The 22,767-nt window shown below is 43.0% G+C and overlaps 1 protein-coding gene across 7 annotated transcripts in view; it reads right to left on the bottom strand.

The window, feature by feature from the left end:
• Positions 1-4,215: 4,215 nt before the first annotated feature.
• LOC308287856 (RNA-binding protein Musashi homolog 1-like) overlaps positions 4,216-22,767 on the bottom strand; it is a gene marked incomplete at both ends in the record, with an annotated part of 36,916 nt that continues 18,364 nt past the window's right edge. The window contains 8 exons of one of the 7 annotated variants that reach the window (XM_080729163.1): positions 4,216-4,257; positions 5,261-5,418; positions 5,912-5,992; positions 7,981-8,037; positions 10,012-10,095; positions 10,881-10,998; positions 11,508-11,590; positions 13,211-13,259. In XM_080729163.1, coding sequence (XP_080585289.1) covers positions 4,216-4,257; positions 5,261-5,418; positions 5,912-5,992; positions 7,981-8,037; positions 10,012-10,095; positions 10,881-10,998; positions 11,508-11,590; positions 13,211-13,259 — 672 coding nt within the window. Of the gene's footprint in view, positions 4,258-5,260; positions 5,443-5,905; positions 5,993-7,980; positions 8,038-10,011; positions 10,096-10,880; positions 10,999-11,507; positions 11,591-13,210; positions 13,260-22,767 lie in introns of all 7 variants that reach the window. The other 6 variants (XM_080729162.1, XM_080729164.1, XM_080729166.1 and 3 more) reach the window with 6 other exon arrangements.

Below are 22,767 nucleotides of genomic sequence, written 5' to 3'. Positions count from 1 at the left end.
TTACGATTTTATGTTTTAGAATAATTTATTAGGAATTTTAAAATCGAAATTTCCAGAGAAAGAAAGGGGGAGAAAAAAAACAAAAAACTTTGTGATAAAGCTTGGTTGGGATTTGCCCAAATGGGCTCTGTTAAAGTGTTGTTCAAGAGCTCACAGTTAAGCCCGATTTATACCGTGTTGTACAATGGTGTTGCACGGCAACCGCAGCAGCTCCACAAGCTCACTCACGGTATCTGCAACGCGCCATTGTGAGCTTGTAGATCTGCTACTTTTGGCACGTGACACTGTGGTACGAAGGAGCATAAATTAAGCATTAGAGCTTCAAGCTCCTGTCAAAAGCATTGGCCCTTTTCCTGACATCAACACACACAAAGAAATCGTTAAAATCACTGTACAAGGGGTAGCAAGATCTGGAAACAAAAATATAGTTTCTTTTTTTTTCTTCAGAAAATAAGTCTTAATGCCGCAGAAATATCAATAAGTCATCTGCTACTACCAACATCAGTATTATTCTCATTTGTAAGGTAAAAAATAACTTATTGCTTTATTGTAAAGTTAAAAAGTTACAGTGTTGGTGTCCAGCAGTAGTTTTGTGTTGTTTTCCCAGAAAAGACTGAGAGAGGTACAAAATGGCCCTGTCAGGAAGTCATTACAAGCCTTGCCTTCGTCAACCAGCAGAATGGAGCTGTACAGATGAACACAAACTAATAATATGGTATATATTTGACACACTTGGAACTTTTTTTCACCCAAATGTTTTTTCAATATTTTCCTTCCAGCGCAGCCAGTATTGTCTAAAGTAAACCAGTGGTTCTCAAATGTCCAAATGTCAATGACCCGCACATAACTGTGAGAGGGTACAAATGGATGTAGAAACGTGTGCACTCTCAGAGTTACAGGGTCCATTTGGAACCCCTGTAAAAGCAACCGTGAGGGGTCCCTGGACACCACTTTGAGAACCACTGTTCTATACCAGTGGTTCTCAACCTTTTCAGGCCGCGACTCCCCAAATAATCATATTTGGACTGGGGACCCCCCACCACCCTGAGAAGCACTACATTTTGTATAACACGGTTCAATTGTTGCGAGGCATTGGGGCATGTAAATCGCCTATTTTCACAATTTCTGCCTCTAATATTTTACAATTTGGCCAATGTTTCATTTGTCATTTCAGAGAAAGTCCTTAAATTGTCACAAATGTGCTATACACTTTTGGTTGGTTTGTTTACTGTTGAGTGAGAAAACAGTGTTGCACATTAAGTTAATCATCTGGGGACCCCCAAAACCATTTGGGGACCCCCTTGTTTGAGAACCACTGGTCTATACGGACAGTCCTTTCTATAGAAGTGACTGAGGTGAGTCCCAGTACCTTTGTGACTCCTCACCCCAAACCCCTGACCATCATTACAATGAGTAGCAATGGCATTCAAACAAAAACAAAAAAGGAACAGCGGATAACGGAAGGTCACAAACCAGCGTCACTGGAAACCTTGTATGTCCAAAACCCTCACTTGTCAGGAAATTGGAAAAAAAACAATAACCTGGTATTCCAAAGAATTAATGTACACTAGTTATTTAGTCACAAGCTCATGTTGATATTCGTCATCCCTTTACGTACTTATGAAACTCACAGACTTAACCAATTTAAACCTGCCATCCCTATATTATTAGGCATGTCATCAGTTTGTGAAAACACATTTAAAATCTTCAAAATAGCAGACCTACAAGCTCACCTTGTCAACTCACCTTGTCAACTTGCGAGTTGTGACACATTGTGAGCTTGTAGACTGGCTATTTGTACTACTTTGGCATGACATGCGACAAAGGACAAAGGAAAAAAATAAGTAATATGGAGATACAAGGTTTCTGCCTGACAGTGACAGTAGTTCATAACTTCAGATCAGTCAGTAAAGATTAAATGAAAAAAGATAGGAAGAAAATGAAGGAAGCAGGGGATGGGGCAATAGACCAAAATGGAACCAGGCAATTGTATCAGTACCGAAACTGGCAATCAAAATGCTCTTTTGATGCCAAAAGTAGTTCCGTATTACAACTTGATGTATGTGCACAGACAGTCAATTGCACACACTCAACTGTAAGCACATGCACCTTCAATATTTATAAGAGGACAAAAACATGACCCATGATCTTTAGAATAGCTTCTCCTTGAATGTCCTTCATTTGAGTTCACGGCTGATAACACCGTATTAAAGAATCGCAAAAATAAAGAAAGAAACAAAAACATTATGAAGGAAAATGCAACAAAAATATATATATATAATCCTTTCCAAAAATGGTAGTCAAGTGAACCCCCAATCCCATTAAACCCCCATTCCTCGAAATCCTTTAAGTCGTACTTTGTCCTTCGTGCCAATCCATTATTATGAATTCAAGTTGAACACGTTTCATGATGTCAGAGCATTTCAGTTATTCACCAGGTCTCATGAGTACATTAAGAAATCTAGTCCATCATGTTAATAAAATGATCGCAAAATAATACAATCATTGGTGCTTTTTCAAAGGCAAGTAAATGGATGATGAATTTGAAAGACTAACATCATTTGACTCATTGAACTGAATGGATATGCAAAAACATATTCATAAAAGGTTATTTCTTAAGATGTACCGATGCATCGTGCCTGAGGCAATGCTGGGATAGTAGTCTCTCGAGACAGATCATTGACTCACACAATATTCAAATGCTTCCACCTAACAGTCTGTACATCGGGAAGCGCTGAAAGATGCGTAGAAAATAGAGCGGATGTCCCGCTTCGCCTTTCTCAATCGCGTAAATACAAGTCCTACTGGAAATCGAATCAGTCGAAGCCTATCTAGCTTGCTGCGTGGCAGAAATGGAAATTCAAAAATATAGTTGAGATATTTTAAAATATACATTTGTGAACGGAAATAACAGATGACAGATTGCTATGCTACAACTTTTGCGAGGTGACGTTACAGACTACTGTATTGCATTCGAAGATTGTGGAAGAGTCGTCTGGTTTGAGAGACCACTGGGATGGGACCTGGCCTACATTATGTACACCAGATGCATACGAGGAAACATATATTGAGATGACCACACTTAGTAGTTGATCACATCCAGTTAAATCACAGCCAGTACCTTAACTCTTTTCAAACAAATCATTGACATGCTAAAAGCCTGAGTTGTACTTGGGCGCAGGCCAGTGTCGCGCGCCAAAAAGCTGACAACGGGTCGCAGCGCAACATGTTGTCAACTTGTAGATCTGCTATTTTCGGTGCGAGACAACAATGCGCAACTAAGTACAAATCAGGCTTAAACTGGTTTAGTAACCCTTCCACCCAAACAACCCTCCCTTATCCCAAACTCTATGTACAATATCTTACAAGAAGACATAAAAACATTGCTTTAAAACCAATTACAGAATAAAATACCTTACAGATTATCATCATCATCATCATCATCATCACCGTCAATATTAATAACAATATTACAAAGGTTTGCTTTAAAAGACTACCAAAATATACATTTTAGTTTTTTTTCCATCTTTCTTGTGACACAAGGTAAAAAAATGAGTTTGACTGATTTTAATTTGTTCTTCCTCTGTTAAAAGTGGTTGGGTTCATTTTAGAGGAGGAGGATGAACCCAGCTTTGTGGCACGTCATCTCTCTCCACTCACCTCGGTAACAGTTTCAAAGGGTTTTTGTGATGAAACAGCATTTTATCACAGAGAAATGAAACAACATAATAAAATAAAAATAAAAAATATCTAATAAGTAAGTAAAAAGAGAGTCCTCTGTGACACTTGCCATGAACTCAATGGCAAACCTTTACACAGAGTTGGTTCGTTCTTCTTGGTTTTTTTTTCTCGTTGTCGTTTTTTGTCTTTTTGTGTTTTTTTTAGTTTTTTTTGTTCTTTTTTTTTCAAGCTGCAGAGAAAGTGGTGAAAGAAGAGGATATTGGAGCTCTAATAATCAGCCTACACGTGGACAAAAGGAGAGGAGAGGAAAGACAAATGGGGTCATGGTGGTAAGATTAGTAGCAAAGAAAAAACAGAACTCAAGGTTTTTTGAAAGAAGATCTTCGGTCGGTGGGTGGAGTCACAGCAGGCCAGGGCTGCAGCGGTCGAGCCTGTGGCCGGCCAATCGCATTTAGCCAAGAATGGACACCCCGGCAGTTTTGATTGGCTCATCTGCAGAGAAGAGCCCGCCCCTGTCCAGTGACCTGAGTCTCCTCAGTGGTAGCCATTAGTGAAGGCAGTAGCAATAAGAGGACCCTGTGGATAGGACAAACAAATAATACATATAAATACAAAACAATAAAAGATATTATACCTCGCTACTGGGTGGAAAACCTTGTATGTCCAAAACTGTTACTTTTCCAAAAATGGAAAAACAATCGACTTGAACCTCGGCATGCGTATGCCGAGCACCCGTCACCCGAGGGAGTGATAAACCGAGAGGGAAGGCGGTCGGATCAAAAATCACCATATATGGAGTACCCTGATGTCCTCATTATGACGTCATAGCACTGACATCATAGACTGGCCTGGACTAAATATTTGGACATGCCTCACATGGAACTCCATATAAAGTATGGGCATAAAAGGGACACAGTCACAGATTGACAGATACAGAAATCTCCATATATGGGCATAAAGGGGACACAGAAAGACGGACGATGACACACAAAAGAAGAAGAAGACAGGTGCAACAGGTGCTCTGACTACGGGTACAAAATGGTATTGGATAACCGGGTGGGGCAATCCAGAGCCTTGTATAGAGAGTTCTGCCAATGCAGGGTCAGAAACAGTGCCGGTCACGTGGTTCATGTACCCCGGAAGACTTCAATGCATTCTGTAAACTTCCAGTTCAGCGCTTTGTCACTATTCGCCAATAGAAGACCTGACCCCATGAATTGAACGGAGAATGACGCAACTCTCCAATAGTAGGCTCAGGGACAATCGTTCCTGAGCCTGTCTAGCGTTTATAAAGCCCACAGACACAGTTAGACATTTCATTGCACAATTCAAAACACAGAGAAATTAGACGATCTACAAGCTCTCAACGTGTCACGACGCAGCGCGTAGTGAGCTAATAGATCGGCTAATTTTGCGAGACTCTCTTGTAAGACAAAGTAAGGCATTCATTTATGACAAGACAAAAGAAAACGTAATATGGAGAATTTGGAGATACAAGGTTTCTGCCCGACAGCGACCATACCATACGCATGTGCGTCCCATGATGACCATGTGACGATGGCGTGTGGGCGTGGCCTACCCCGAGACTGTGGCCAAATCCTGAGTTGGGGGCGGGGCTGGCAGCGCTGATGTAGCTGCCCACTCCTGAGTCCTGATTGGCTGCAGCGTACAGGTCAGCCAGGTTGGGCCCGGGACTGCTGGTGCCCAGGTAGCCTGCCGTACGAGAAGGGGTGGAGCCTGAGAGAAACACATCAGGTACGACTGTTAAGTGTTAATAGGCTTCTGATTCCATCCATCCATCCATCCATCCATCCATCCATCCATCCATCCAATCCATCTATCCCAGGTAGCGATATGGAATGGAAAAGTAATTAGACCCCTCTTGTATGTACTGTATATGTATGTATTACATTCATATCTATCCATCCATCCATCTACTGTCCAATCTATCTTTATGCTTGCCTTGTACACAAATCCAAACACATTCACACGTTTGTGGATATTCAAGAACAAGAGCACTCAACATCATCATACCATTACCTTAACGAATCCTAGCACCCCTATGAATCCTAGCATCCCTATGATAGTATGATGAGGATAGTAGGCGGACATTATTCAGTGAAAACAGCCGTTCTAGATTGTCTATTTTCACACGCGCGCGCACACACGCACGCACGCACGCACGCGCACCCCCCCCCCCCCCCCCCCCCCCCCACACACACACACACACACACACACATAAACATACCTCTAACTAATGCTGATGCTGCAGCTGCTGCTGCCATTGGTCCATATGCAGTCAGGGGAATAGCTGAGGGACAGAACAGAATAGAAACAAGGTGTTTTATCTCTTGAATTGATACTGTATAAGTAAATTATGACAACAGATATAAAGCTCAGCCCCATAAAGTATCCTTATCATGAAAAATATTAGGGGGCTTGGAGCGCAAAGGGTGTATGTCACATTTTATACATTTTAAAGGTTCTATGAGCCTTTAAAAAAGAAGCATGGTCAAGCATGTCAGTATCATGGTCAGTGCTGTGACCTGTGCGACTGAACAAAGATTCACGCATACCCACACACACGGCCACGTATACGAGACGGTGTGACCACCGCTCAAAAACCAATTGGAGTACAGTGGATTACATAGCTGGCAATACTCAAGTGAAGATACAAGTACAACCGAATGCCACTAGATGGCAGCATCAATGTAGTGAAGAAAGAGCTACAAATGCTTGCATGCCCCTCTTCTAGGCCGATTCTTGCAAAACACATTTTTGGACACTGCTCATAAAATGTTTGCCCTAAAATCACGCAAATCGGTACACAGTATGTCTACACTCATCTCATCAACATGGATCTGTCCCATTTAGCGCCACCTTCAGGCCGATTTTCTAAAACACATTTTTGGACACTACTCCTACAGATTTGGCCCTAAAATCACGCAAATCGCTACACAGTATGTCTACACTCATGTCATCAACATGGATCTGTCCCATATAGCGCCTCCATCAGGCCGACTTTTTCAAACACATTTTTGGACACTGCTCCTACACATTTTGGCCTAAAATCACGCTGCGACCTGACGGTCGCTTATCTCCCGATTAGGGAGTCTTACTGGTATGGTAGTTCTGTCTGAACTCATATAGTCATAAAGCATGTCAGAGTCAGAATGAACTCACTAAACAAAAAGCCTGTTTGTCTATGACACTTTGGCAACAATAAAAAGCGAAATGATTAAAAGGAATATTAGTTAATATAAATGTTACATATTGATTTACAACAACTATCCATCTAGTAGGATTTTCCTGCTCACGATATCAGTTTAACTCATACTGTGCCCGGGCCACAAGGTGCCGCTAGAGTGCCAGACATTTCTGTATAGGCCTTCGCTGTAACATCCGTCTACAGAGGCAGTAGTGCCTTGTGATTTCACTGTACCCACTGTTATGGATGACGAGAGGAGGAAGTTAGCTAACAGTTAGCTATTAGCTTCTTTATTTTTTAGAAGCCCGATCTGAAGCTATTTTAGTTGCAAAAAAACTATGTCGCTGCACTGGGAACACAGTTCAGAGAAAAAGGTCTCTAAAGATGTGAGTTTGTATTGTAGTGGGCGGCGCGGTGCGGCCGCGTTGCCCGATTACGGGCCGATGTAAACAGAGTCGCGGCCCCGGCCATGGATGGAAAATTAGACCGGGGCTTCGTTGAGGCCTCCGATTAATTAATTCATTTTATTAAATATCCCGGACTAGTCCGGGATAGGCACCCCGGAATACGTCGCGCCGCCGACAGTATAGATTGAGTTTTTTTTGTGGGGGCTCTAAACTTTATTTTAAACCATTTTCAATGGAATAAATCGTCAGACCATCTAGGATCACTCGTTGGAAAGCGTAGGACGAGCCAAGACCACCCACATCTCTACAAGCAGCTCAGGGTAAATAAAATAGCAAAAAAAAACATTGTATCGGATTGAAATAAAGCCGAACTTGTTCGGGATAGGCACAAAAAGGGTTAACAACAGTTTAAAACCAGGAGAGCATCTGTATCATTTTAGATTTAAGCATTGAGGCTATTCAAAAGCAGCCGATATAGAAGCTCACAGGGCGTCACTTTGTGCCGCGCTGCAAAATTGTACATCTGCTATTTTTGAACATTTTTGAAAATCTTGAAAGTGTTTCGGGGTCCTTGGCACAAAAAAGATTGAGAACTACTGATTTAGAAGGCATAAGAATCGGCCTCAAGTCTTATTGGGTCAAAAACCAAACCCAGGCTGTGAGGACAAAAGGCGAGCCACTGACCTGCCAGCTCATGGGGGTGGGATGATGTCAGGAGGGGGGTCCTCTCTAAATGGAATTCTAGAAACAGAAAAGGGCAAGAGAGAGCACTGAAGGTAAATACAGTTTACCGTCCACCAGCAAGGCTACAAAGCCACACACACACGCACACATGCACTGTTTTGTGCAAATATCCAATCTACAAGCTCCCAGTGAGTCGCATTGCGATGGATTGTTTGTTGATCGGCTATTTTCACTACTTTTGCTATTTTCAAAAGATTTTTATACATTTGAAAACATCAAATAGGACATTCTGCCCACTTTTGGTACTTTAAGTACATTTTGATACCAATACTTTTGTACATTTACTTCACTTGTAACAGAGTATTTCTACATTGCAGTATTAAGTAAAACATTTGAGTACTTTTTCCACCACTGGACTCGGAGGGGAGGAGGGGTGAACGAAAGAGTGAACGTTACAATTTAAGGAAATGAGCGAATCTTTCATGGATCTTTCTTGTGATTCGTTCTTATGAGCGAATCACTCATGAACGACACATCACCAGCTTGAAGCTCAAAGTTTAATATCTCCTGCCCAAGCAGCAGGTGATCCTTCTTAGCTCACTGGTAGAACTTTAGTCTCCTGCACAGGAGGCCTGGGTTTGAATACCCTGAAGGACATACACATTGTATGGACTGCAATTTTAACCATTTAAACCCCCAGCGGTCATATTTTAGGGAAAACCTGCACAGAAAATCATCTGTGAAGATATTTAGAAGCGCTAAAACATAAAATGACACTAGTATAGAGCCCAGAGGGACTCCTAAAAGTTGAGATGAGGCTGCATGGGAGTGAGCAGCATGAATACATGGAAAGGTTATTAATAATAAGCATCAAACTGTAGCTGTCAAAATTATTCGAGGAATGAGAAATAATTTTGCGAAAAGGTAAAGGTCTGGAAAGAATGTGCAGCATGAGGTTGAATAACGGGGGTGCAGAGAATTACAGCGGCTGAGACAGAGACACCTCGTACAAGCTGAACATACAGTAGGTGTATGGACTTCAGTGTTGTAAAAAGTACTTACATTTCATACTTAAGTAAAAGTATCAATACAGCAATGTAGAAATACTCCTTTACAAGTAAAAGTCCAGAATTCAAAATGTACTTGAGTAAAAGTACGAAAGTATTGGCATCAAAATGTACTTAAAGTACCAAAAGTAAAAGTACAAAATGTTTGAAAATAGCAGATCTACAAGCTCACAACGCGTCGCAATGCGACACGTTGTGAGCTTGTAGATCGGCTATTTTCAAATAGCCATGGTATAAAATAGGGGTAAAGTGGTTTATGTATGTTTTATGATATTATAATTTATATCTGCAAAGTAACTAGTAACTAAAGTTTTCAAATAATTGTAGTGGAGTAAAAGTACAATATTTGCATCCGAGATGTAGTGGATTAGAAGTAAAAGTACTGAAAACTGGAAATACTCAAGTAAAGTACAAATACCTATAACTGTACTTAAAGCTATACTATGTAACTTTTTTAATAAAACAAATCTTAAAATTGTCCTAATTATTAAATCGCTAAAGTTTTAGAACACCCACTCTGTTCATTTCAGCTCCCAAAGCCTTTTCTTTATATGTGTTCTACTGAGCCCTGGTGGCCGTGACCGGGGCTGTTTTTCCCTTACGTCATATGCATCATTCTGTACACGTGTCTCCCTACCGGCCAATCAAAGCCCAGATCATACACTGCCGAGCTCTTCAGGAAATACACTGCAGTGTTTACACTGGGCTAGGAGTTTAGCATGTAGCTCCCCAACCGAGGCTCGTAGAGGGACACGAAAGACCTCTATGGATAGGTCTCGGCGAGGCGAGGCGGACGTGGTGGTCTGAAGGCCCGGTCCGCGGCGAAAAACGGCCGAAAAAAGCAGACGCGACCGCGGTTTGCTATAACGCTACTGACCACTAGTTGAGCAACTTACACAGTATAGCTTTAAGTACAGTACTTAAGTAAAAGTACTTAGTTATTTTACACCACTGATGGACTTACCAGGGAACTGATAATGAGTGTATCCAGGGGCAATGCCAGAGTAACTGCGACTAGTGTAGGTTGTAGTCTGGAAACCTGGGTAGCCTGTGGGCAAAGAGAATAAAACACTTTTAAATACATTTCTGCAAAGAATTTAAACGTTCAAATATATCGTTGCTGTCGGACAGAAACCTTGTTTCAAAAATTAATTCCTGTATACTTCATCATACAAGTGTCGTACAAAAGTAACTAGTAAATAGTAGATTTAAGAGCTCACAGCGCATTGTGACGTGATGTGCTGTGAGCTTGTAGATCGGCTATTTTCACTATTTATAAAAGATGTAAGTGCTTGGGTGTGCTTGTGGGTTTTATAAATATGTAACCAATGAAAAGTGTTAACAAGATCTTGTGACTAAATAATAACTACCTGAAAAGTTTTGGACAGTTTCTACCCAACAGCAACGAATAAGATAATATCCAAACATGTCTATTTATGTCAAACATGCCCAGAGTGTATACACAGTGTTGTCCAGTAGAGGGCACCAAACAACCACAGACAACATGAGCATCTCCCTCTGGCTCCACACATCTACCTCCTTGACCCCACTACTCAGTAAGACTAGTTCTACTTTGTGGAATGATGAAGGTGCCAGATGGTCTGCATAAATATCTATCACAAATACCAAAATGCGAGCATTAAGGCGGGGGGGAGAGCGTTCAAAGCATCTTTTCCATTTTGCCAAATACCTCAATAATGTTTGCATTAACAAGCATTGGTCTGGCTTCACAAACAAAACACGCGTGCCTCTGAATGCGATGGCCAAAGGGGCTTTTTGTCAGTAATGGAAATATCAGCGTGCTCTCTTCATACTTACAGGCTTTGATCTTACCTAGCATGCCTATGCCCAGCATAAAGGCATCCATGCCATAGGGCATCACTCTGGAACGACCCCTGGCTGACCCCGTCGGTGACATCACTTCTTTGGGCTGGGCTTTCTTCACCTCAACCTAAAGGAAGGGATAATCACATGTCCATACATTCACACACAGATGCCGGTGGGAAAAACATTATGCATTACCATGCCCTACTCATCAGTGTATTTTATCTCCCATAATCACATTGTTGGCATATTCAAAGCATAGGGCTTACTGGCTTTGTTAGGGCTTGTTGGACAGTAACTATTAAGTACATTTACTTGACTACTGTTCTTTTACTGTAGTAGACAGTGGTACTGCACTGTACAATGTCTGAAAATGTACTTCATAATTTGTACTTTTGAATAAACGAGTAATTAATCGAGTAATTACTTCAGTATACACTGACTATTTCCATGAAATGAACATTGGTCAGAAATACATTATCTCCATCAAAAGTGTAAATTCTCAACCCAAAACCAAACCAGAATTAACTAATTAATAATGAATCAGTGACCAAAGTCCCCCAGGGGTCTATACTGGCCCACCTCTTTTTTCCCTCCACACCACATTGCTGGGGTTCATGTGAAATGTATACATACCATTTTATTGTTGATGTCATGGAAATGGATCTCACACACTTTCTCCACCACGTCCTCGCACTCAAAGGTAACGAAACCGAAACCTGAGAGAGAGAGAGAGAGAGAGAGAGAGAGAGACAGAGAGAGAGAGAGAGAGAGAGAGGGAGGAACACACTGTTATCTAACACGTACTAAATAACTTTGTCAATGGAGCAGAGCACTTTGTTTTAAAGTGCCATGATTTTACATGGCAGCCATGTATGATTTCTCACCCGGTTTTTACATGTTAGGGAAGATGCAACATCACAAAGCATTTTTGGAAATGCTTGAGATCAGAATACTAAGTGTGGTCAAATGAATGTTAAAAGTCCCCCTGTGTAACGTCCAGTTTGGTAGTGTTTTTACTGCACCTCAGACACTATAGCGATGTAAAATTGTGTTTAGACAAGTTGTCAAAAAAACACATTTATCTATCTACCATTTATTGTCAATGTACAGTATGTATCACGAATAAGTACATGCAGAGTTTGCTAAAGAGGACTGACTGACCAGTGACCACAATGTTGGACTTGACCCAATTCCCACTGACCTGTAACCCCCCCTTCTGACACAAGAAGCTGAGGCGATAAGAAAAGCCTCTCATAGCCCACCTGTCAGCGTGCTGTTGGAAAGTTGGAAGGAGAGTGGTTCACCTCCACTGAGCCCAGATTAAAGCATCTGATTCATCAACTCTCAACCACTTCCTCCAGCTCCACCAACCAGCTTCCCCTTTACCCCTCCTTTCCTTTCCTTGTCTCACAAACTTGGAAATGGCACCTTTCTCCACTGCATGGTACTGGCTAAACTCAACTCTAGTCATGTTCATCATTTTTTCCACTGTAGATAGATCTAGGGGTGCGAAAGTTACTCAAACTAACCAATCAGTGCACCTACCAACAGTCAACAAACCCCAGTGCACGCAATGGGAGACGCCGCCGATCAGACCGCGTATTTGCTCGGCCCAGTGGATGGGAAATATATAACAATATATAACAAAATGCGTTTTAATTGAAATTGAATTGCTTCTCAGTCAAATATGTATGCGATTAAACATGTGATTAAGGAATTACAAAGCCTCTAATGAATTAGATTAACTTTTTTAATCGAGTCCCAGCTCCAATTCTAACTCATAGAGCGACTAGCGAGAACAAAATAATTGATTTGCATGAATCTCAAGCCAGTGGAAACAAGAAACAATGCGACGCCATCCGGAACCAACCACCAGAACCACTGTTTTTTTTCTTTTTTCTAAAGCGGATCACACAGCTATAGTCTTAGAATGAATACCAGCTTTTCCTCCGAAGGGGAAAGTCTGGCGACGCCAGGTTAACTGTAACCTAGCATTGCTATCATATTACTCTGAGAAAGCACAAAACAAGATAACACAGAAACCCAGGAGCTGGTTAAGCAGGAAATGACAACAGATAACTATTGCACACTTTCTTAAACATTATTTCTAATGCAAAACTATGATGATGGTGATGATAATGATATACCGCCGGTATTGCTCCTCCTTTAATTCATGAAGGAATAATCTGGGTGGGTGTCCCTTTTACTGAGTCACCACACATTACCATCCGAGTGTGTGTGTGTGTGTGTGTGTGTGTGTGTGTGTGTGTGTGTGTGTGTGTGTGTGTGTGTGTGTGTGTGTGTGTGTGTGTGTGTGTGTGTGTAGTTTTCCATACCTCTGTGTCTGTTGGTTGTTTTGTCGAACATGAGCATGGCATCATCGACCTACGGGAACAAAGCAACGAATAGGAGATGAGCTTTGAGTTGACACGTCAACAGACAGACACACGCTCACACTCACACTCACACACACACACACACACACACACACACACACACACACACACACACACACCATTACACAGCATGGGGTTCTATTGTCCCTTCTTAGCTTTGGAGCCAGAGAGGGGAAAACAGATGGAGAGAGGGAGGAGGGGACAGGGAGGGGTGACAGGTGACAAAGGAGGAAGAAAAGAAAGAAAGAAAGAAAGAAGGAGAGAATGAAAAGAGGAATGGGACAGAATAGAAGAGATGAATGAAAGGAGAGGGTGAAAAAAAACAGACCTGTACAGAAAAGAAAGTAAAATATTCCAGAAGTGAAATGGAACTACTGAATGTCTGTTCACACACATGCACTCTCTCTCACTCACTCACTCACTCACTCACTCACTCACTCACTCACTCACTCACTCATTTTAAATTCAAGGAGCTTTATTGGCATGAGAGAAAATATGTTTACATTGCCAAGTGCCAAATATAATAGACACAGTTGAAAAGGGGGAACATATATACAGGGGAGGGGGTACAGCATTGTGTAAACAGAGCTATGTCACATTTTGGCGTTATGAACATGTTATATATACAGTATACAGAGTATAAAGATTGTTGGAACAACTAGCTCGCTCACTCACTCACTCACTCACTCACTCACTCACTCACTCACTCACTCAATTCACACACACTCTCTCTCTCTCTCTCTCTCTCTCTCTGAATGTGTATGTGTGTGTGTGTGTGTGTGTGTGTGTGTGTGTGTGTGTGTGTGTGTGTGTGTGTGTGTGTGTGTGTGTGTGTGTGCGTGCGTGCGTGCGTGCGTGCGTGCGTCTCATTGCTTCTCTGTGACGCGGCGAAGGCTAGCTTTTCACAAACTCTACCCCGTTCTCTTTCTCCTTTTGATTTGCTCGCTCTTGTCTTTTCTTTACCTCTGCAAAGTTTACAATTCCCATGGAGACCCTACAAAGAATTTCAATTGGAAGACCCCCCTCCCCTCCCCTCTCCACACACACACACACACACACACACACACACACACACACACACACACACACACACACACACACACACACACACACACACACACACACACACACACACACACACACACACACACACCCCACCAGCCCTCCCTCCCTGTGAATAGAAGGACAGACAGAAAGGGAGAGAGCTTGTGCGGAGAAAAGTGTGGAGGAAACACAGAAGGTGACGAAAAATGTGGTGCTAAGAAACTGAACAGAAAGGTACATTTTTGATGGAGGATGCAAAATCTGTCTATGGACATTTGTGTGTGTGTGTGTGTGTGTGTGTTTGTGTGTGTGGGGGGGGGGGGGGGAGGGCGAGAGAGAGAGAAAGAGAGAGAGAGAGAGAGAGAGAAGAGAAGAGAGAGAGAGAGAGGACTTGTGAACAGGGAACATTCAGTCATTCTATTTCAGAGAGACGGGGACAAATAGAGAGAGAAACTTTCTCTCTTTCAAAGAGAGAGACAGACAGATAGAGAGAAATAACCTTTCCAGACAGAGAGAGGGGGCTAGAGAGAGAGAGAGAGAGAGAGAGAGAGAGAGAGTGAGAGAGTGAGAGAGAGAGAGAACAGTGGAGTGGGAGCTTTGTCAACATGCTCCCCTTTCATTCTTCCTCTCCCTCCACTTTCCTTTTCTCCCTCACTCAAACTTTACTCTATTCATACTCCTCTTTCTTCTTCTCCCTCTTGCCCCCCCCCCCTCCCCCCCTCCCTCCCTCACACTTCACTTGTAAGCATGATGGTTTGTGGCTTCTACACCAACCAACTCTCAAGCCGCCAACGTTGTCACCTTAAATATTGGCAACAGACTACGAATTAGGCTTCACCTGTGTACGAGCAGCAGCCAGACAGACATGGAACACAACGCTGCCATGATTATTACTGACTGAGTGAATATTCTACACTGACGAGAGATAATAAGCAGGTTAAAGCATGGCGGAGGCAGGAAGGAGAGTGTTCAAACATTCCCTCCCTCTGCGTCTCAAACCCTATGTGTGCATGTGCTTGCCTATCTTTCACGCGTCGCTTCAAGTAGATCGACCCCACTCCCCCTCCTCCCCGTTAGGAAATCTTCCAAACTAGAGAGAAGAAAATGAATGAAATGGAAATAAAATAACACCACGCTCACAGAGGCGCAATGATCGCTTCAGCACACACAAAACACGCACGAAGCAAACAAAAAACACGGGCGAGAGAGAAGAAAATGACTTAAATGGAAAGAAAATAACACCACGCTCACAGAGGCGCTTCTTGCCTCTGTGAAAACGATGATAAATGGATCAGATATTGATCAGCTTCCTCGTAACGTTGTGAATCTCAGACACCACATTTCTTAACCGATGTGTCAACCACTCCAAAAGTTATACGATTGGAAGTTATTTTTCTAGTCCAGGGGTCTTCAACGTTTTCAGGCCAAGGACCCCTTAGTCGAGAGAGAGATGGAGCAGGGACCCCCACAACATTTTCATAGATTCAATATAGTTTCATCGTTTGACAGCACGATCATCAGTGTATTTTGAATTCATGTCAATTTGTGTTTTCAGATATTTAACCACTTGAACCGTCAATACTTAATAAACTTGACCTTTCACTCTGTACTTAGTCTGCTCTTTTTCCCCTCTACACCAAACCTCTTTGTCGAAAATAGCCGATCTACAAGCTCGCGCGAGGCGTTGTGAGCTTGTAGATATGCTATTTTTGGCTAAAATTCTCAGAATATGGACTCTAGGGTTCAAATGGTTAATATAAAAAATTAGGAAAAAACAGCTTCTATCACACAAAGATTTGGAGGACCCCCTGCAGTATGAGAATACCCTAGGGGTCCCGGACCCCCTGTTGAAGACCCTTGCTCTAGTCTACACAAACTCAGAGGAACAGGGAGGCGGGGAAAAGGGTTGATCTACTTGAAGCGACGTGTGAAAGATAGGCAAGCTGTGCATGTGCCTGCGAGCACACACACACACACACACACACACACACACACACACACACACACACACACACACACACACACACACACACACACACCATTGGTTCTCAAAGTGGGGTCCGGAGACCCCCAGGGATCCTTGAGGGAGTTCCAGGGGGTCCCCAGCTAAATGATAGTTAGGAACCAAATGGACCCTTATGGGTCTGTAACTCTGAGAGTGTACAAATGGAACCAAATGGACGGGTCCATTTGGTTCCATTTGTACATTCTCAAGTCAAGAGAGTTAAAGTAACATTGATTTTACAATATAAATTGGTGTCCGTAGCCTAATACATGTCAAACTGGGGGTTCTTGAAAATAAACTGGTTGAGAACCAGTCAGTGGTTAACGTCAGTGGTCACGTAAAAATCTTCTCTTATATGGGGGTCCCTACCATATCTTTTCAACTGGTGGTCCGCGGGCTAATAAGTGTCAATTTGGGGGTCCTTCACATAAAAAAGTTTGAAAACCACTGCCCTACACACAAACACACCAATACCCTCGCGCACACACACACACACACACACACACACACACACACACACACACACACACACACACACACACACACACACACACACACACACACACACACACACACACACACACACACACACACACACACACACACACACGGACTATGACTACATAGCTATTTTCAATAACTAGTATTGAATCACAAGCCAGTGTAATGCGAGTGGTGGAAGATTCTGGCCCGCTGCCTCCCATGAAGAACACATCTACCTCCTTGAGTCACTCTCTCTCTCTCTCTCCCACTGACTCACTCATATTTATTTAATTAGAGAACTATAAGTGGCTACGAGAGTGTTTGAGTTGTTTTGTGTTTTGCGTAATAGAAAGATCACAGCAGCTGTGTGTTCCCGTACTCATACTGTATTACACACGGTCAAATGGTGGAGAGGCACAGCTCAAAACATAGTTATACTTGGTTACGTCGTGGGCAAAATCTTGATAGTCCGACGTCCCATTAGTCCGACTTAGGGCCGATGCATACTCCACTTTTAGAGACGAATTTATTTTGGTTCAGTTCTGGGAGTCACAAAATCTCTGCAGCACCGAACAGCCGAATTAATGACGGTACCCGCCACCCCGAACCTAAAGACAGGGTAAATCCTTGCTGGCCAGGATGGTCACTGGTCAGGCCTGGTAGAGAGATACTCTAAGTGAGGCCATGCTTCCAATCTAACTTCTGCCTGCTTTTAACAAGCACCAGCGCTCATAAAAGCACAGGCCCCCTGCCCCACGCACTCACTCTCTCTCTGCCCTTCATTCTGTGGTCTACATCCCACCCACCACCCACCACACCACCACCATCCCATCCACCCTTCCGGTCCTTCCAAACTCAATGACACAGCAGCAGCAGCAGCAGCAAGCTGAGGGGACGCGGCAGTAAGTAGACAGCTGCAAGCCAACATGTTATCATAAGAATAGTGTTACAAGCTCAACTAGCCTCCTGTTAGCATTAGCCACGTCTATTCTGGACCACGATGACCATTCGTTAGCACTGTCTGCGCCGCGCCAGGACACGTATTTTGTCCGCGGTGTGCTTTGGGCCTGATTTATGCCTCGTTGTATGACGCATCTGTCGCATCACAAGGGGAAAAAAACAGTCCTTGAAGCTCACAGTGCATTAAATTAAGCATTCACGTCCACTTTCTGAACATGTGCTTACAGTGAAATATGTGGCGAATGCTTTCATGCCCAACAGTACGTACGGGTTAACCTTGATGTCTTCAGTAAAAACACAATGTTGTGTTAAGTGGCAAAGTATTTTGACATGTGTTAACTTATGCCATGGTCACACGCTAGGCCTCTTGCCTTAGCCAAAACCAATAATAAGGAAAGCTCACATGTCCAAAGCCAGGGGTGCTGTAAGACAATATGATTGGATAGCGATGGGGGACCGAGATTGGCTTAGCAGCAGCTCTGTTGCTAACTACCCCGGTGTGTATTTGGAGTGTCAGGAAATCTTAAGGTCATGTTCTCATGATGAGTGACATTCTCAAACATGCTGATATAAAAACCTTGCGCATAGATGTTTTGGAGAAAAGCCCTGTGAGAATGTCCAAAAGACATTTGCGAAATGCATTATGCCGTTGTCTTACGTATACACAGGGGCATCACAAGGGGGGGGGGGGGGGGGGGGGGGATGGGACTGAGTTACAAGGGCCCAAGGTGGAGGAGGCCTTAATTATTTATACTATGCTATCGTGAAAGTCGTGAAAATGTGTGCAAATCTTTGAATATATATTTTTTTTTTAAGCAAACATTTGTAACTCCAAAAAAAACTTTGCTTCTGGGGGGTCCCTGGAACTAAATATTTTGAGATGGGGGTCCGTGGCAAATACCGTACATATCATTTTGGGGGTCTTTCACATGAAAAGTTTGAGCACCACTGACATTTTTCTCAAAAAACCTTAGAAGGATTTGAAATATATAATAAGACTTGCAAAAATGTTAACGATTTAAAAGAAATAGCAGATCTACAAGCTTGCAGCACGGCACTCTGTGCTGCGCTGTGAGCTTGTATATCTGCTATTTTTCAAAAGTTAAAGAACAAATTAATGCGTTCTAAATGGGTTAAACCCCCTCCCCCTATGAAGAACATTCATGGGGGGCCCGCAGTGAATCCTTGTACCCAGGGCCCAGAATTTGGTGCGACACCCCTGCGTATACAGTACGTAACAAGTCCTGGATGCCAAGTGCATCATTAATGCACCCAAACATTCTCGTGATGTTAAGAAATGTGGCATTCACATTCTCTCCAGACCGTCTTCCCCTTGTATATCGCTCTTTCATTCTCCTCTCTCTCAGCCCTCATATCTCGCTCTCCCTCTCTCTCTCTCTCTCTCTCTCTCTCTCTCTCTCTCTCTCTCTCTCTCTCTCTCCAGCAATCTTTCTAAACAGTGCCGCGGACAAAGTGTCCAGTCAAGCCTCCTAATCGGCAACTTGCATGGGTGAGTGGAGCCCAAACTTTCCCGTCTGTAGTCACCATGGCCTGTCCAGTCCGCCCATAGCACACCGCTCCCCCCCGCATTCCCTCGTATCTTCTTTTTTTTTTAGTTTGAGAGGAGATTTCGGTAACCTCTGAAGTTCCTCTACACATTGTATTTTCAGGGATGTGAGCAGGAGCTCAAACACAAAGGGGGGTTTGCACGAACCCTCGTGTTCTCTCACTAAAAAGAAATTGGTAGAACTGTGCGACATCTGGAAACGCCATGCCTGCGGACCTACAAAAACCAACAGCTGATTCCAGAGTTGCAGGAATTTTCAGCTTTAGGTGTGATGTTCAAAGTCTTTGAGCCTGGCTGGAAGCGGGTGGGGGGGATTACGAGACCTTTTATACTGATGTTCAGATCCATTTCTCACTCACAGCTGGCTGGTTTGCGTGGAATGAGCAACCGGTGCACGGCTATGGACCGTTGGGAAGTCACACGAGAGAAGTGGACCTTTGACTCTGACACCTCACATTGGTTCAAAACGTCCCCGACTATCTTAACCACATGAAGCCTAGCATCCCCGCTCTGCGGAAAAACATTGTTCCCCACATCAACAAGGTCACGAGAGCTGCTATTTTTTTGCATAAGATCTTTATTGTAGAGCGAAAACAGGAGGGATCGTAGGGAACTCTGACCAGCTAAGTATATATACTCTTATATTACCATTTCGTCACAAATATAGCATACTATATAATATAGCGATAATTAAGTACACACATCAAATAAATCATCTTCATCCTCTCTAGCAGATTGCTGCAGACCGTGTCGAGTGTAGCAGCACATGGTGTGTTTTCCATGTGGGGTGGTGCCACAGTAAGAAAATAAACAGGACACTGAGTCCTATTCCATCCCAACCTGCACCATGTAACCAGGCTCAGATAATAAACAAGAGATACCCCCTGCTCGGCAAGAATGCACTGTGGGATTGGAGCTATCTACTATGCATGATACACAGCGCGGGTCTCAGGGAGAATCTCACGTGTCCTAAAAGTCCAAATATTCTCTCATCCGAAGGAGAGGATGATCTCTTATAAGGCTTTTCCCCGGCAACATCGAATTTCTGTTTGGCACTGTTTGGAACGGTTGCATGAACAGGGCTCCAAACCAATCCGGTGGGAGGGCTTATGTAGATTTTCAATTATTGGTTTTTGGCTCTGCACTCTGAGAGTCAACACAAAATACTGGTCCAAAAAATGCATGTCTGAATATTTACAACTGCCAGACAGTTGAGGAGACAACAATACATTTCCAAATCTATTCAAAGAAGACTTAATGGTTGTCACTTGTCAACTATAGACACTAAATTACTTTTTAACCACATGGTTGATTACAGGTCATTCAGGTAAAGCTCAGCTTCTCACCAGACAAATGGTTTTGTGTCAAATACAGGCGAGATGGATCGACACTCAACAAAGCAGCTGTCACTCCAATGCAAACCTAGGGTTCTGGTCAAGGAAAGGCATATATATTTTGTTTTTGATCTGTAATAGCAATATTAAGCCTGATCAATTTATGCTAATGTTTAACATTATACCCCATTGTGCTCCATCTGTTGTATGCACATACTGTACTTCATACACAACTCACAGAAAATGTGTTTACAGTTACAGTTAAAATGTTAACCTGCGTTCTTCTATCTTTTTTTATCAAACTTCAATCAGAGGTTGCAATTTAGAGTACTAAATTCTAATCATTGCAATAATAAGTTTGTTCAGTAACAGGGGTCTTCCAAACAGAAAATACATTTTCAGGTGGGTCACCAATTTCATCCAGTCAGGAAAGACGATCACTTCCAATATCAAATGTTTATCCTGTATTCTCGATTATTTATCCTGACTTAATTTATAAACACTTAATAATGATTTCTATGGGCATATAGAAAATTGAACGCTGATTTTAACAAAACAAAAATAATCACTTATGCCCCCTTTAACATCGCTTTAGGGCAGTGGTTTCAATCTTTTTAATGTCAAGGACCCCCAAATTGACAATTATTAGCTGACGGACCCCCATTTGAAAAGATATGCCATGGACCCCCATATGAGAAGATTGTTACGGCTCTAGCAGTGATTCTCAACCATTTTGATTTCAAGGACCACCAGTCTGACATGCATTAGGGCTACGGACCCCCATGCAAAGGCATTTCTATCTCAGGGACCCCAATTTATATTGTAAAATCAATGTTAATTTCACTCTGAGAGTGTAAACTCTCTGAGTTACATAACCATAGGGTCAATTTGATTCCTAACTATCTATCATTTAGCTGGGGACCCCCTGGAACTCCCTCAAGGACCCCTGGGGATCCCCGGACTTTGAGAACCAATGCTTTAGGGGACGTCCTACTCCTGATTCAAGCACGGTCTACAGTTCAGTGGAAACACAAATGCTAACTGTTCACACAAGCCCGTCACGGAACGGAGCACTGCAGCACAGTCCCATTTGGCCTCAGAACGATGGTGGAAAAGCGGTATTAGACATGAAAGTCAATAATCACCACCAGGGCGGACTGATTAGTGCACAAACAGCCATTCACACCGGCGGACAGTGTGAATCACAGCACACGAAAACCCAAGTTCAATGAAAGATCACTTTGACTAAACTGTGGTTCACAATGTAGAATCAAAGACACAGTGTTGTTGTTGTATTAACAATAATACCCCAGACAATCATCACACTCACCGATGGAATAAGAGACACACAAAATGAAGGTGAGAGAGAAAGAGCGGCCTGTGCTGTTAATATCTTCCAATTCATTAAACCTAAAGTGACGGTGATCTTCAGAGTGACCCTATGCTGCTCAACAACATTGGAACCAGACACTGAGTCTGTTTGACAGCAGGACAGAGAGAGAGAGAGAGAGAGAGAGAGAGAGAGAGAGAGAGAGAGAGAGAGAGAGAGAGAGAGAGAGAGAGAGAGAAAGAAATAGTTCAGTGTTTGCATGTTAAGCTTCTTTTCTCCGCCACGGCTGCATGCTCGCCCATGCAAATACACACTTCACACATATTTTAAAGGAAGCATAAAAACAGCAGTACAATAGGGCACAAGAAGTCTCCACAGCAACCGACCGAGGGGACTTAGCTGGTGTGTGAGTTTGTTTGCGTCTAGGATGGCCTCTAGGCTAGCAGCTGTTCACACCGGAGTCCCACACTTTACTACACTTCTCTTAAGGAGACAAACTTTCACCCACTCTTTTTTTTTTTACATGAACCGCCATCATTCTCCAACACTGCATTGTCACTGAATCTCTGAGCGGTAACGTTTCATGCACCTCCCGCACGCTTCCGCTTATTCCGTCTGGTTCCACTCCTCCGTGAACATTCCTACTTTCTCCTTGCTCTTCTGCCTGGCTTCGTGCCCCTCCCTCCCTACGGGGGTTTGCTTCTTCCCCTTCAAAGCCCCTCCGTTTCCCTGCCTCTCCCCACCCACCGCCACCTCCACCTCCCTTTATTTTTC

Source organism: Nannobrachium achirus, assembly GCF_963921795.1.
Source record: "Nannobrachium achirus genome assembly, chromosome: 6".
NCBI lineage: Eukaryota > Metazoa > Chordata > Actinopteri > Myctophiformes > Myctophidae > Nannobrachium > Nannobrachium achirus.
This window is presented reverse-complemented; position numbering and strand designations above follow the sequence as displayed.